Genomic DNA, 14,668 nt, shown 5'->3' on the forward strand with positions numbered 1-14,668 from the left:
TTGGAAAAAGCAGTCATATGAGCATAGGTCTAGAAACTGTTCTATACATTGCTGACCCAGGAAAGTAATACACTTGAGCCTTATTTCCTACACCAAACATTTCTTGAATGAGAGCCAGTGCATATTATTGTATAATTCCTATTTTGAATATAAGAATGTTAGAAAGTAGGGAGCAAGCAGTATAATTTATACAGCAGGTTGGGAAGCCAGACCAAAGAACCCAGGTCATAATCCTGTTTTCACAAGTCTGTGAGATATAGTTCCTTGCTCAAGACCAGGGGTGTGGAACTTGTGGCTCTTTGGACATTGCTGGGCTCCAACTGCCTTTTGTTCCATCCAGGATGACCAGTGTTTAGGGACTGACAGGAGTTGTAGTCCAATAACATCCAGAGGATCACAAGTTGCCCATCTCTGTGGCATGGCTAAGTGGAGATTTTGACCCTTCTCTTCCTGACCCGAACCCAAGACTTTACTATATTTGGTTACTGAAATTTGTTTTTTAATAAGTCAGATTGGCTAGTAGTGATGATCCACACTTTACCATCCCGTACGTTTGTGGCATGTAGCCAAACTTTTGCAATGTAATCTGTGCTTTCCACTGTGTGATAAATGGTTCTGCATTGGGGAGGGAGCTTTCAGCCCCTTTCATCTATATGACTTTACATTTTGGACATCCCTTTCTGAAGTACACACTAGGAATCATATTATTGAAGACATTGGGTTTACTTCCAGGTAAATGGCTTATAAATGTCTGTAGGGCTGCCTGCCAGTAAAATAATGTTTAGCTGATTAGTCATAGGAGTAATAGAAGGAAGAATGAAATAATAATACTATTTTATTAACACTTCGAAACACTTCCCATGCTTAAGAACTGCTGCCTGAATTCCCCCCCCCCCTTCTTTCTGCCAGTGGCTTCTCCTTTTGTGTCTTATTGGGTTATGGTTAAAGAAGAGAGCTTAACCATGATCTGAGGTTTGGATCATTAACTTCTCATTGCTTTCAATTAGAAAAATGTAAGCAAGTATGTTCACTCAGATGTAAGCTCCTTACTGTCCTGGGAACTGTAGTTTGGTATGGGAACTGAAAGTGTAGTTCTTTGAGGAGTAAACTACACATCTCCCAGGTTTTGGGGGTTTTTTTTGGGGGGGGGGAAATGTGCTTTAAATGTGTAGTCTGTACATGTTTAGGCTTGCAGCCATGTTAAATGTTCTTATATAGGGGTCCAAGTTGGTGTGTACAGTATATACGGTAGTTTGTTTAGCCAAAGCGGAATTACAAATTCGTATTAATTGCTGTGAGGTCCACAAATAAGGAGCAGCACTCCACTCAGCAGCTTAGGATGGTTTTTTGCTCTCCATAAAATCACCAGGCAACCCTGTATCGGGAGATTTTTAATGTCTAATATTTCACCATTTTTTATGTGCTGGGGGAAATCCAGCCGAATGGGCGGGGTATAAATAAAAAAATATTATTACTATTATTATTAGACAAAATAAATTTGAGTGCAGCTGTTGCTGTTTTGGGTTTTATTGCGGGTTTGTGTTTTTTTTGGACTGGCGTACTTGCATTTTTTGCCTTTCTTTGTTTGCCTTTCACACAATTATCACCAATTATTCAGACAACCAAGCCCCTACCTACTTGCTTTCCAGGTTTCTTTGGGTATCCTAGCGCATCTTGGGCAGGAACAAACATGCTCCCAACTGCCCAAAACCAAACCAGGGACTGAGGTGCTTTTGCTTCAAAGAGCACTTCCTCTAAAAGCCAAAAAAACCCACGCCCCATAACTTTTTCCTTGTAACTGAAGTGGGGGAAACCCGTATTCCACATCCCCGTGACGATGACCCGTGGGGGGCAAGTGGGCAGACTTCATTTGGTCCGCCCTCCCCTCAAGTCGACCGAGGGGAGGCCGCTAAAACGGGTTCTCTTCCTGTGGGGAAATCTGTTGCCACCGCCCGCGGCTTCGCTTGGCCTTCTTTAGCCCCGAGAGGCCCCTTACGCGACCAGCGACTTCTCTTTGCCGCCAAGCAGGTAAACGGTTTAAAAAAGGCGGGAAAGGAGCCGGCACTTCGGGTCGCGCGCACAGTTTCAGGGCGCCTTTTGTTTGTTTTTTCCCCCCTTCTCCCCTGCCTCTTAAAAAAAATGGCGGGGGGAAAAAAAGCCAATTTTCTCCGTCGTTTGGGATTTGGGCAACTCTCCAGGGGCGCGAGTTCTTCTCCGCCTCTCCGCTTGCTTTTCTCTGGTGATTGCAAGCTTGCCCTCAGAAAGAAAGGAAGGAAGGAAGGTGCAATGGCAGATTCGTCTCCAAAAAATGTCCGCTGTGTCACGCACTTGCAAGTAAAAGGACTTTGCAGGGCTGGATCCTGCAAAGCGATTTCGTGGCGATCTGGGTTTCAGATCCTCTCAATGCAGCTTTGAAAAACAACATGAAGGGTTGAGGTTTGGCTGGTGGAGGAATGGAAAAAGGGGAAGGCAGGAATCTCACTTTTGATCTTTGTGCAGAAGAGGGCATTATAACAGGTGCTACTCATCCCGCAGGGGCAAATATATATATACTCTCTCTCGTGTGTGTGTGTGTGTGTGTGTGTGTGTGTGTGTGTGTGTGTGTGTGTGTGTGTGTGTGTGTGATGCAACGTCCGCCATTGCCAGAAAAGCCAAGTCTTACCCAGTTGCATGTGTGTGTGTTGATGTTTTTAAATCCCATTGTGTAATGATGGTGGGCTGGATCCTTGCACATGTCGTCTACCATTTAAAAAGAAATCCTTCCCCTTTCTATGTTGAAGAACACAATGCAGCTTTAAAAAGGCAAAATATATTCATATGCGTGGGGGGGGGGGGTAACATCCACATAGAAATCAAATCAAATGACAATCCAGATCATGTCATTTAAATCACGACTGCAAACACACACCCCCTGGTACTTAGAGGGATATTTAGCAGTAACATCTCCAGGTTGTAACCGGGAATCTGCGTAGAGGCTGTCTGAGGAATTTTGATATCTCAAACATTAACGACAAAGCAAACAAATTGTTATTACATCTCTAAATCGTGCCAAGTTGCCAACGCCAACTTTAAAACGAATCAACATAAAATTATCAAAACAGAACTAAAACCAGCAGTTTTAAAACATGCACCATCAGGTTACATGTTGAAACTACCATTTTGGGTAAAGAGGAAGTCTTGACAGTGGCATAGATTTCCTGTAAATTACGCCAAGTTAATGTTTATTTTTAGCTTGTGGCCAAGTTGTAACTTAAGTTCCTCATTCCTTTTCTTTTAGTTGAGTTTGTGATCTCCTCCGAACATACTATAGTTTTCTCCCACTCTTAATTCATTTTGTTGTTGTTGTTGTCTACCTTTTACTGCAAAGGCTGACAAAGTTGACTGTGTTAAAAGTGGGGCGGAGAATCTTCTGCCCCATCTTTAAGGCAACAGCATTCCTCCTCTTAAGACACTCTTGTTTAGAAACACGCTCTTTCCTGCTGCTGAAAGGCATAAGGTAGGTGTTATGATTTTAAAACATGTAACATGAGAAAGTTTTGAATACTTTTTGCCCTTCACTTAACTTTTATTGTGAATGGTGAATGGGTTTTTTTTAGGAGATCGCTTTTGTGGGGGGTGGAGCAGAACCTCACTTAATTGAGTACTTTCAATGCTTTTCAGTACTTTTTGTGGATCTAGGGGGACCAGTTGCCCCCACCTGGCTACATCCATGAATGGGTCTAATATTGTGAAAACACGGCATCTACTTTTCCGTCCTTGTGGCTGAACTTGGTATCTAGCCATAGGCATGGCTTTGGTAGCCCCTGACTGCTGAACAGTTATAAAGCCTTAGGGTGTGTGCTGGCTGAAGACATGGCTGCTTAAACTTTCTCTTACCTGCTGTCTTTCCCCTGCAAGACCCCTCTCATCCAGCTAAGATTTCTGGATGTGCATTTTGTGTATGCCATGAAAAGTGAGGAGGGGCTTGCAGAGAAAGCATCCAAGATGGCTGTTCTTCAGAACCTGCTTTAACAGACATCTGTTTAACAGTGTTGGTTAAATATAATCACTCATTCTATCTAATACCACCTCTTGCCACAGGGTTTTGGAAGGATTATCTTGTGAACCTCCCTGAGACCTGTGGGTATATGGTGGTATACAAATTTTAATAGTAGTAGTAGTAGGAGTAGTAGTAGTAGTAATAATATTCAGTGTGATTTATTGCCTTGATTAGGCATGGGGGGATTTGGTTAAGTCCTTATTTAAAGTTGAATTTATCAAATTGATAACCGAAAACACCCATCCTTCAAAATTTGCACTTATCTGAATTTTGCTGTGGATTTCTCCAACCGAACAGTGCTGATAAAACATGTATATTATGTGCAAACATTAGTAAGTGAAAGTAATATACAAAAATGCATTCAGAAATGTGTACATTGGTTAAAACTGCATACAAAAATGTGTACATTGCTCAAAACTACATACAAAAATGTGTCTGTTAAGAGAAATTCACACACAATCGCTGAAGAGTTTCCATGAGGACTTTTTGAAAAATGCCCAAATTGGTGCAGAAATGTGGAGAACCAAATTTAAGATTGGAAAAATGAGAAACGGAGAGAACCGCAATTGACAGATCCTCCCATCCTTAATCCTGCCCATTATGTATGAAAAGCTAGTCCTGAGGATCTAATCTCAGGTCTGCTACATACCTTGAGGTTCATTACCATTTGAAATGAAACATTTTTCTTCATCACCATTGCCTCACCATAATCAAGGGCTCATCCACACTTTTGTTTCTAGACACAGGTCCAAATGGTGTTTCTTTCATAGCGTCATTTTCCCTGGGAGAATCCTGATAGCTCAGAAGGAAGAGCATGAGACTCTTAATCTCAGGTTTGAGCCCCACGTTGGCCAAAAAATTCCAGGGGGTTGGATTAGATGAACCTTGTGGTTCCTTCCAACTCTATGATTCACCACTGAATCAGAGAAAACACCAATCCTCAGAAAACTCAATTGACATTTATTCCAGCCCAGCAGCAAACACTGAGTTTTCCTAGAAAAAGCAATGGTTTGGGGGGAGGAAAACTTTTCTGACCCAGGCCTAGGAATAACACGACAAATGGATGAGTCTATACTAAATACTTTTAAAGGGCTGTGTAATGGTTCTAGGGGTTGCTTGTGCGTAAATCGGCGCCACCCTTGGTTGGTTGCCTGAGTGAACCCTTTCTGTCTGGACAGCCACTCGCCCGTGGCTGTCTCAGTCGCTGGCAGAATCCGTTAGTGGGCCTTTCTTGAACTTCTTCCAGCATAAAAGCTCTTTGACGCCTAGTGTCCGCCTACTTTCCCTGCGCGGAAGCCTTCTGCGCAGGGAGGGTGTGGGCATCGGAGGACCCGTGCTTTCCCCACTGATCGCTGGCGAAGAGTCTTGGAGCCACCTCACCGATTCCCCCATCTGCCCCCCTTCTCCACTGGTGTTACACTGATTTCCTTCCCCAGAAGACGTGCTGCTTCTCTCCTTCCCGGGACGCTCTCCGGCATCCCTCTGGAGCCCTGCCACTTCCTCTGGCTCTGATGGCAGATCCCTGACAGGCTATTTAGTTAAACCTAATATATTTTTTTCTGCACCACTCCCTGAGCAGTATTACTTTTCCATGGCAGCTTTATCCACAAGGTGAGTTTCTTTGTGAGGAAATGTTCTTGAAACTAAGGCTCTGTACATACCATGCATTGTAAACACCCCCCACCAAACGTGGGAACTGTAGATCACCCCTCACAGAGCTACAAATTCCAGCACCCTTAACAAACTACAGTTTCCAAGATCCCCCCCCGGGGGGGGCAGGTGGCTGCATTAGGGAGCAGATAAACCCCCAAAGGAATGTGGGTAATATTTAAAGTAGCATCAGTTCCCCCCAAAGCAAACAGCACCCACAGGGAACCCCATGCCCCACACCCAACGGCAAAAAACATCCCCTTTAGGCTTCTTTTTCATTTTCCAGCTGTGTTCCATTATTTTCAAAATAATTTCTCTCTCAACCCCCCGTCACACATAGACAGAGTTAAACTTTGTTCAGCGTGTGTCCAGTAGATACAGTGGTACCTCGAGTTAAGAACTTCATTTGTTCCGGAGGTCCGTTCTTAACCTGAAACTGTTCTTAACCTGAAGTACCACTTTAGCTATTGGGGCCTCCCGCTGCCGCCTTGCTACCGGAGCACAATTTCTGTTCTCATCCTGAAGCAAAGTTCTTAACCCGAGGTACTATTTCTGTGTCTGTAACCTGAAGTCTGAGTCTGTAACCTGAATCATATGTAACCCGAGGTAAGTAAAGGTAAAGGTACCCCTGCCCGTTCGGGCCAGTCTTGAACTTCTCTAGGGTTGTGCGCTCATCTCACTCTATAGGCCGGGAGCCAGCACTGTCCGCAGACACTTCCGGGTCACGTGGCCAGCGTGACAAGCTGCATCTGGCGAGCCAGCGCAGCACACGGAACGCCATTTACCTTCCCGCTGGTAAGCGGTCCATATTTATCTACTTGCACTTAAGGGTGCTTTCGAACTGCTAGGTTGGCAGGCGCTGGGACCGAGCAACGGGAGCGCACCCCGCCGCGGGGATTCGAACCACCGACCATGCGATCGGCAAGTCCTAGGCGCTGAGGTTTTACCCACAGCGCCACCCGCGTACCATGGTACTTATTTTTATTTCAGCAAATTCTGAACTGGGGCTGAACTGCATGTGATGTCATGAAATCCATGACTGGACCTACTAGGTGGTATCCAACTTAGTTTTACACAGGTCCAATTACTTAAATGGATCTATTCTGAGCAAAACGTAGCTGGATGTGACCTGGTAAAGAGGTAAAACCTGGTGAAAGTGTGGGTGTGTTTGTGGTGACTGGTTAGCACTGTGAAAAGGCTTTAAAAAACAAATCATTTCCTTGTACCATTTCCCCAAATTTCATTTCCCTCCAAGCTTCTCTGTGCCCTGCTGGGGGGTTTTGGTATATCAAAGATAAGGATTTTGTGGCCTTCCATATGTTAGATTCAAAAGTCCTATCAATGCCAGCTAGATTGCCAGTGGTGTGGGAGGATGAGTTGTACTCCCAGCAACATCTGGGAGCTGTAGATACTGCAGGTATGTATGGTACAGGATGTTTTAGCTGAGATACTACATTGCAGGGGTTTGGACTAGATGACCCTTGGTGTCCCTTCCAATGCTACAGTTCTGTGATTCTATAATTGTATATTGCCACAACATCTCATTTGGTCCCAGGTGAGAAAGAAATGGGGATAACAAGCAAATCACAAGAAATCAGTGGTGGTGGAGACCCAAAATATGCAAATATATATATATATCCACGCAACTGAATTCCTTTCAGATTCACAGTGGTTCATCCTTTTTCAAACTTCCAGAGAGATGTCTCACTAACTCCTGGAGCTGTGTAAGGCTTTCTGTATCTTAAACTGCAAAAAGCACATATGGCCATCATGAAATCTCGTCATAACTATATTTTAAATTGTCATTTGATTCTGCTTTTCTGCTAAATTATGAAGTGTCTTCTATTACCGTAATAAGAATGAATATTGGGAGAGCTAATGTTTCCATTAGAGTACTTAATATTTTAATGTGAACTCTTTTTGCAGGAGTTTGAGGCTAATACAGAGTACAAGAACTCCACCAAGCACATTTTAAAGATCTTTATATGCCATGGCAGAAATGAACACTCCAGACAGGAATGGTTTCCTTTGTATTTGCATCTTTACAATAACTTTTTGGATCAATACCTATACCTCTGCAGAAAATGGATTTAAAGCAAACTACTCCAAGAGTGGCTTAGATACTGTTCCTAAGAATCTTCCAGCACAAATGACAGACTTGGATTTGTCATACAACAGTATCTCTGAACTTCAGATTTCTGATTTTAGTTCTCTTTCCAAACTCAGGGTACTAAATCTTTCTCATAACCTGATTAGAGAGCTTGACTTCAGCATTTTCCAATACAATAAAGACTTAGAACTTCTGGATCTATCACACAACAAACTGCAGACTCTTTCTTGCATTCCTGTTACAAGTCTCAGGCATCTAGATCTCTCATACAATAATTTCATGGACATGCCCACCTGCCAGGCATTTGGCAAAATGGTGAAGCTGGAATATCTTGGCCTCAGCGCTAGAAGAATACAGAAATCAGATTTCAGAGTTCTTGCTAATTTACAACTGGATACTCTCTTCTTGGGCTTAGAACACCTCACTGAATCTGTCCCTGGAAGTCTTCCAGCATTTAACACAAAGAAGCTTCGGATTGCACTCCCTGAAAATTCAGAATTTGTGTCTCTAGAACTCAATGTTACTGAAAGCTTAGAACTTTCAAATATCCAAGGTAAGCAAGTCAGTGGCTTGATAACATTTTTGTCACAACCCAGCAAAAATGGGAAATTGCTAAACTTAACATTGAATAATATAGAACTATCCTGGCTAAGCCTCACGGCTATTCTTCAGAAGGTGTGGGAATCCTCCATTGAATATTTCAACATCAACTATGTGGACATTTTAATATTTGAAGACACAAGTCAATCTCTCAATTACGTTGATACTTCACTAAAAGCATTGACAATTAAACATGCTATTGCAGTTTCAGAGATGTTTAACCAAGAGGATGTGTACAGAACATTTTCAGAAATGAATATTGCATCATTGACAATTTCTCATTCGGGGATACTAATCATGTTTTGTCCTTTAAAACCCAGTGATTTTACTTATTTAAGTTTTTCACATAATTCATTGACAGACAAAATTTTTGAAAATTGCAAGAACTTAGCCCTCCTAGAAACACTCATTTTACAAAACAATCAACTGAAACAACTTGCCAAAATGAGTTTAATGACAAGTCGCATGAACTCACTGAAACACTTGGACTTGAGTCAGAATTTGTTGCAATACGAAGATAACATGAATGAATGCCACTGGGGTAAAAATATGATTAAATTGAATTTGGCATCCAATCAATTGTCGGAGTCAGTATTTAGATGTTTACCAGCAAATATTCAAATTCTTCATCTTCAAAACAATCCCATTTCAAGCATTCCCAAAGAGGTTACTGAGCTGACGGCTTTAGAAGAAATAAATTTGGCATCCAATAAACTAGCTAGTCTGCCTGGATGTGGTCAGTTTAGAAATCTGAGGTTCCTGAATATAGAAATGAACTCTGTTGTCTCACCATCTTCTGAATTCTATCAGACATGTCAAGGCATCAAACAGCTAAAAGCAGGACACAATCCATTCACATGTACCTGTGAACTAAGACAGTTCATCAGTCTTCAAAAGCAAGGATCTATGGAGTTGGTTGGTTGGCCTGACGCTTATGTGTGCGAGTACCCAGACTACTTAAGGGGGACCCTTTTAAAGGACTTTCACGTCTCTGAAGTTGTTTGCAACGTGAGTCTTCTGATCACGATAGTTATAATTATTACCGTGGTCTTAGTAGCCACTGTTTCCTTCCTCTGCATCCGCTTTGACGTTCCATGGTATTTGAAGATGATGTGGAAGTGGACTCGAGCAAAACACAGGATTCGGAAGAGTAATCCTGAAGACCTGCTCCCCAACATAGAGTTCCATGCTTTTATCTCCTATAGTGAACATGATTCTGAGTGGGTGAAAAACGTATTGATTCCAAACTTGGAGAAGGAGGATGGTTCCATACGGATCTGCCAGCACGAGAGGAACTTTGTTGCAGGCAAGAGCATTGTGGAGAATATCATAGACTGCATTGAGAAAAGTTACAAGTCCATCTTTGTGTTGTCTCCTTACTTTGTGCAGAGCGAATGGTGTCATTATGAGCTCTACTTTGCCCATCACAAGTTATTCAGTGAAAATGCCGACAGTTTAATCCTGATTGTGCTGGAACCAATCCCTGCATACATCATTCCTGCCAGGTACCACAAACTGAAAGCTCTCATGGCCAAGAGAACGTACTTGGAGTGGCCAAAGGAGAAAAGCAAGCATGGACTTTTCTGGTCTAATCTTCGGGCAGCCATTTACGTTAAACTGTCCAGCAACGAAGAAGAGAGAGCATTTTCACTGATTTAAATTTATATTAAAATAATCATATGCAGATTTCATTATATCAGTAACGTTCATGTTGTATGGCTGAATATTGTATATGAGACTTTCAGTGTAAATGGCTCAGAATTACAATACGTACTTTTTGAATTCAGGGAAAGTTTGATGAAGCTGGAAGACTGGTAAGATAACTGGAAAACAAGCTATTTATGTTGCTGTAATGCTGTAGTATAATATTTCTGGAGAAAGGACAAGTATAATTTTGCTATATACAAGTGCAGGGGGGAAAATACATTAGGAAAAGAAACAGATTGACTGCATTGATCTTGTTCCAAGCCCTGAATTCCTGAACCAAAGGATTCAAAATTAAGTCACTAGATGAAGAATCAGTATCAACCTTGCAATGTAAGACTTCCTGCTTCTTGTAAGCCTCCTTGACATTCATTGGATTGAAAGGCAGCGTGGTATAATTTTTTATAATAATGAATTAAATGCTGTATTCTGCTTAGGCAACCCACCTGAGGATATTATTATATTCTCAATACAATTTAATTAATCACGAGAATAATACATAGTGCACACCTAAGAGGGGTTGGGCACATCTGGGGCATCTGTAGAGCATGAGACTCTTAATCTCAGGGTCATGGCTTTGAGCCCCACATTGGGCAAAAGATTCCTGCATTGCAGGGGGTTGGACTGGATGACACTAGTGGTCCCTTCCAACTCTTCAATTTTATGACTCTGTCCTCTTTATAATAATACATTGAGTCTTTTAATGGAAAGTTGGCGCCATCTAGTGGTGTGCAATATAAAAAGGTAAAGGTACCCCTGCCCGTACGGGCCAGTCTTGACAGACTCTAGGGTTGTGCGCCCATCTCACTCTAGAGGCCGGGGGCCAGCGCTGTCCGCAGACACTTCCGGGTCACATGGCCAGCGTGACAAAGCTGCTCTGGCGAGCCGGCACCAGTGCAGCACACGGAAACGCCGTTTACCTTCCCGCTAGAAAGCGGTACCTATTTATCTACTTGCACTTAAGGGTGCTTTCGAACTGCTAGGTGGGCAGGAGCTGGGACCGAATGACCGGAGCTCACCCCGCTGCGGGGATTTGAATCGCCGACCATGCGATCGGCAAGTCCTAGGCGCTGAGGTTTTACCCACAGCGCCACCCGCGTCCCTGGTGTGCAGTATACATGTTAGCAAAATAGAGGGCCTTAGAATAAATGCTAAGAAATGAGAAAAGCTAATTTAACTTAAAATTTAATAGGGGGCATATGTGCAAAACAATTGTGGGTTTAGAAAGGGATAAATATGGGAAGGCCCACTTATAAGGAAGGTATAGCGCGATACCAAATCCCCCATCAAAAGCATTGTTGGCTCTTGGCATAAGTAGATGATGAATACATGGAAAGTTATCAGGGGAAAAGTGAATACGTCGGTTTTGGTTTCTCTCAGTTTATCCTACTCTCCAGTCTTAAGATCAGATCTCTACCAAAACGTCCTCATGAAAACTCACCTGCATTTTAGTGTGTTCTCATATATACATTTTCATATGCAATTTCACCTTACATACTTTTTTTTTTAAACAAAGCAGTGTCCCCTAAAATAATGGCTTTTGTTTGTTTTTTAAACTATTATTTGCATTTATACCCACACTTTCCCCTTGTACATGCATTTTTTTACACATTGCTTAGCTGAAGAAATGTGAATCCTGAAGGGTGGCTGTGTTCTGGTTCACACTTTGTTTTGGAAACTAAATTAGGCACATTGACCTTTAAATGCAAAGTGCACCAAATTTCTCCCTCATCCCTAGATGTTACACCTAACATAGCACCTAAACTGCACATGATGCTCAAAAGTTACAACTTACAATCCTCCACTTATATTAGATCTCATTTCCCAACTAATCTAGTTTTTCTCTGGAGGGTAGGGCTTGAACCAATGGCTTCAAGTTACAGTGGTACCTCGGGTTACATACGCTTCAGGTTACATACGCTTCAGGTTACAGACTCCGCTAACCCAGAAACAGTGCTTCAGGTTAAGAACTTTGCTTCGGGATAAGAACAGAAATTGGGCTCTGGCGGCGCGGCGGCAGCAGGAGGCCCCATTAGCTAAAGTGGTGCTTCAGGTTAAGAACAGTTTCAGGTTAAGTACGGACCTCCGGAACAAATCAAGTACTTAACCCGAGGTACCACTGTACAAGAAAAGAGATTCTGACTAAACATCAGAAAAAACTATTTGACAATAAGAGCTGTTGGACAACGCAACGGTCTTTCTTGAGACGTTGCGGACTCTCTTGGGAGCTTTTAAGCAGAGATTGGGTGGCCATCTGCCGTGGATGATTTAGCTGAGATTCCTGCATTGAAGAAGGTTGGACTAGATGACCCTTGAGATCCCTTCCAACTCTATGATTCTGAATATACATGCACTCTAGTTTGAAAAGCAGTAGGTGGCAATAAAGGCTTGGTAGAATCTGAGGGAAGCTGACCAGTCACAACTGAAGCCATTCCAGGAGCTGGTTATGTAAACAAAATGCATTCCTCAGAATAAAAGGCATGAATATGTCTGAGCGGGCTTTATTTCTCAGTCCACTCCCGCAATTTCTGTTCGGAGTTGGTGTTTAAGAGTCAATCATAAGCAGTTGCTGTGTCTTTATCGCCGCTTCTGTTGACAGAATCAGTACGGTTTGTTCTTCATTATTTAACTCGTAGGCTTCTGGTAGGAATTATTCATAGGACTAAATAGACATAGGACTAATTAATCAGATTTCTTGATTGAAAACCTGCTCTTAAACTAGGTCATCATCCACATGCAACCATTTTTTGAAAGGAAACAACCTTTTGGATTTAATATTTACACACTCCCTTGTGGCCTTATATAACCTTGCTGGGCACACAGTCTAAACAACATTCTTCACTGTTAGAATTAAGGCGATTTTAGTGAGTAGCACAAATAATAGATTATTATTGGGTGAAGTTGCATAACTCTTATTAAAGGAGACCAGCTATGAATTTACAGGCTTGAGAGTTGACATTTAAAGTCAGGTTTCAATGGGCCATGTTTTAAGCCAGCTACTATCTGCTAATGTTGGGGACGCGGGTGGCGCTGTGGGTAAAACCGCAGTACCTAGGACTTGCCAATCGTATGGTCGGCGGTTCGAATCCCCGCGGCGGGGTGCGCTCCCGTCGTTCGGTCCCAGCTCTTGCCCACCTAGCAGTTCGAAAGCACCCTTAAGTGCAAGTAGATAAATAGGTACCGCTTTATAGCGGGAAGGTAAACGGCGTTTCCGTGTGCTGCGCTGGTGCAGGCTCGCCAGAGCAGCTTCGTCATGCTGGCCACGTGACCCGGAAGTGTCCTCGGACGGCGCCGGCTCCCGGCCTCTGGAGTGAGATGAGCGCACAACCCTAGAGTCGGACACGACTGGCCTTCGGGCAGGGGTACCTTTACCTTTACTATCTGCTAATGTTATGAAAGTACAGAAGTAGCTTTGAAGATGCCTACAGGAAATAACCTTTGGGACACTAATCCCTATATATCCATGTCTAACGTACGTCAGGAATTATTGAGCATCACCACTGCTAACATCACATTTGCGCCAGAGTTGTTTTACTCTTGTTATTCATATGACCAAACAATGATGTTGCGTTGCATGCAAGACAAAAGAAAAACCAGTCTTTCTACGCCACCTGGTGGACATTTATTGCACATGCTTTCAACAACGATATGCAAAAATTGCATCAGGGATATTTGGAAACTTGGTACATTGGAAGAGGCTTTGGAACTTTTATTGATCAATATATAATTTTGTATGATTTGGTGAGTTGTATCTTCTTTTTACTCTTCTGGTATGGCTTGGTGTGTTATTTTTTTGTTGGATAAATAAACTTGAAATGTGTAATAAATTCCTTTATGTCTTGTCTCCCAGTATGGGTTAAAATGGCTGTGTAATACATTATAAGGGCAAGAAGGGGGATCCCACTCTCTTGGGAGTTCCACTTTGCCTTGGCCAGTAAAGATTCCTGGCACAAATTATGTCGGTAGTTGGAACTTTTGCAAAGAGAGAGAGAGAGAGAGCGAGAGAGAGAGAGAGCTGAAGGTTTTTTCAGGGGAGGAATCTGTGCAAAATTGGTAGCCTGTTGTTTAATTGTATTAAATCTTTTTTGGGGAAAAACTGTTGTTGTTGTTGTTGTTTAGTCGTTTAGTCGTGTCCGACTCTTCGTGACCCCATGGACCAGAGCACGCCAGGCACTCCTGTCTTCCACCGCCTCCTGCAGTTTGGTCAGGCTCATGTTTGTAGCTTCGAGAACACTATCCAACCATCTCATTCTCTGTCGTCCCCTTCTCCTTGTGCCCTCCATCTTTCCCAACATCAGGGTCTTTTCCAGGGAGTCTTCTCTTCTCATGAGGTGGCCGAAGTATTGGAGCCTCAACTTCACAATCTGTCCTTCCAGTGAGCACTCAGGTCTGATTTCCTTAAGAATGGATGCGTTTGATCTTCTTGCAGTCCATGGGACTCTCAAGAGTCTCCTCCAGCACCATAATTCAAAAGCATCAATTCTTCGGCGATCAGCCTTCTTTATAGTCCAGCTCTCACTTCCATACATCACTACTGGGAAAACCATGGCTTTAACTATATGGAC

General features: G+C 42.8%; 1 protein-coding gene across 2 annotated transcripts; it reads left to right on the forward strand.

Annotated features, from left to right (window-relative positions):
• The first annotated feature begins 1,672 nt into the window (after window positions 1-1,672).
• On the forward strand, window positions 1,673-13,930 carry LOC114604734 (toll-like receptor 6). Of its 2 annotated transcripts, none has more exons than XM_028745167.2 (2): window positions 1,673-2,028; window positions 7,616-13,930. In XM_028745167.2, exon 2 carries the CDS (start codon window positions 7,680-7,682, stop codon window positions 10,056-10,058), a length of 2,379 nt encoding a protein of 792 aa, XP_028601000.2. In that variant the 5' UTR covers window positions 1,673-2,028; window positions 7,616-7,679; the 3' UTR covers window positions 10,059-13,930. The 2 variants fall into 2 exon arrangements, with proteins under 2 accessions (XP_028601000.2, XP_077790512.1); XM_077934386.1 differs by lacking the exon at window positions 1,673-2,028 and adding an exon at window positions 2,925-3,496.
• Window positions 13,931-14,668: the final 738 nt, after the last annotated feature.

Source organism: Podarcis muralis, chromosome 9 (assembly GCF_964188315.1).
Source record: "Podarcis muralis chromosome 9, rPodMur119.hap1.1, whole genome shotgun sequence".
NCBI lineage: Eukaryota > Metazoa > Chordata > Lepidosauria > Squamata > Lacertidae > Podarcis > Podarcis muralis.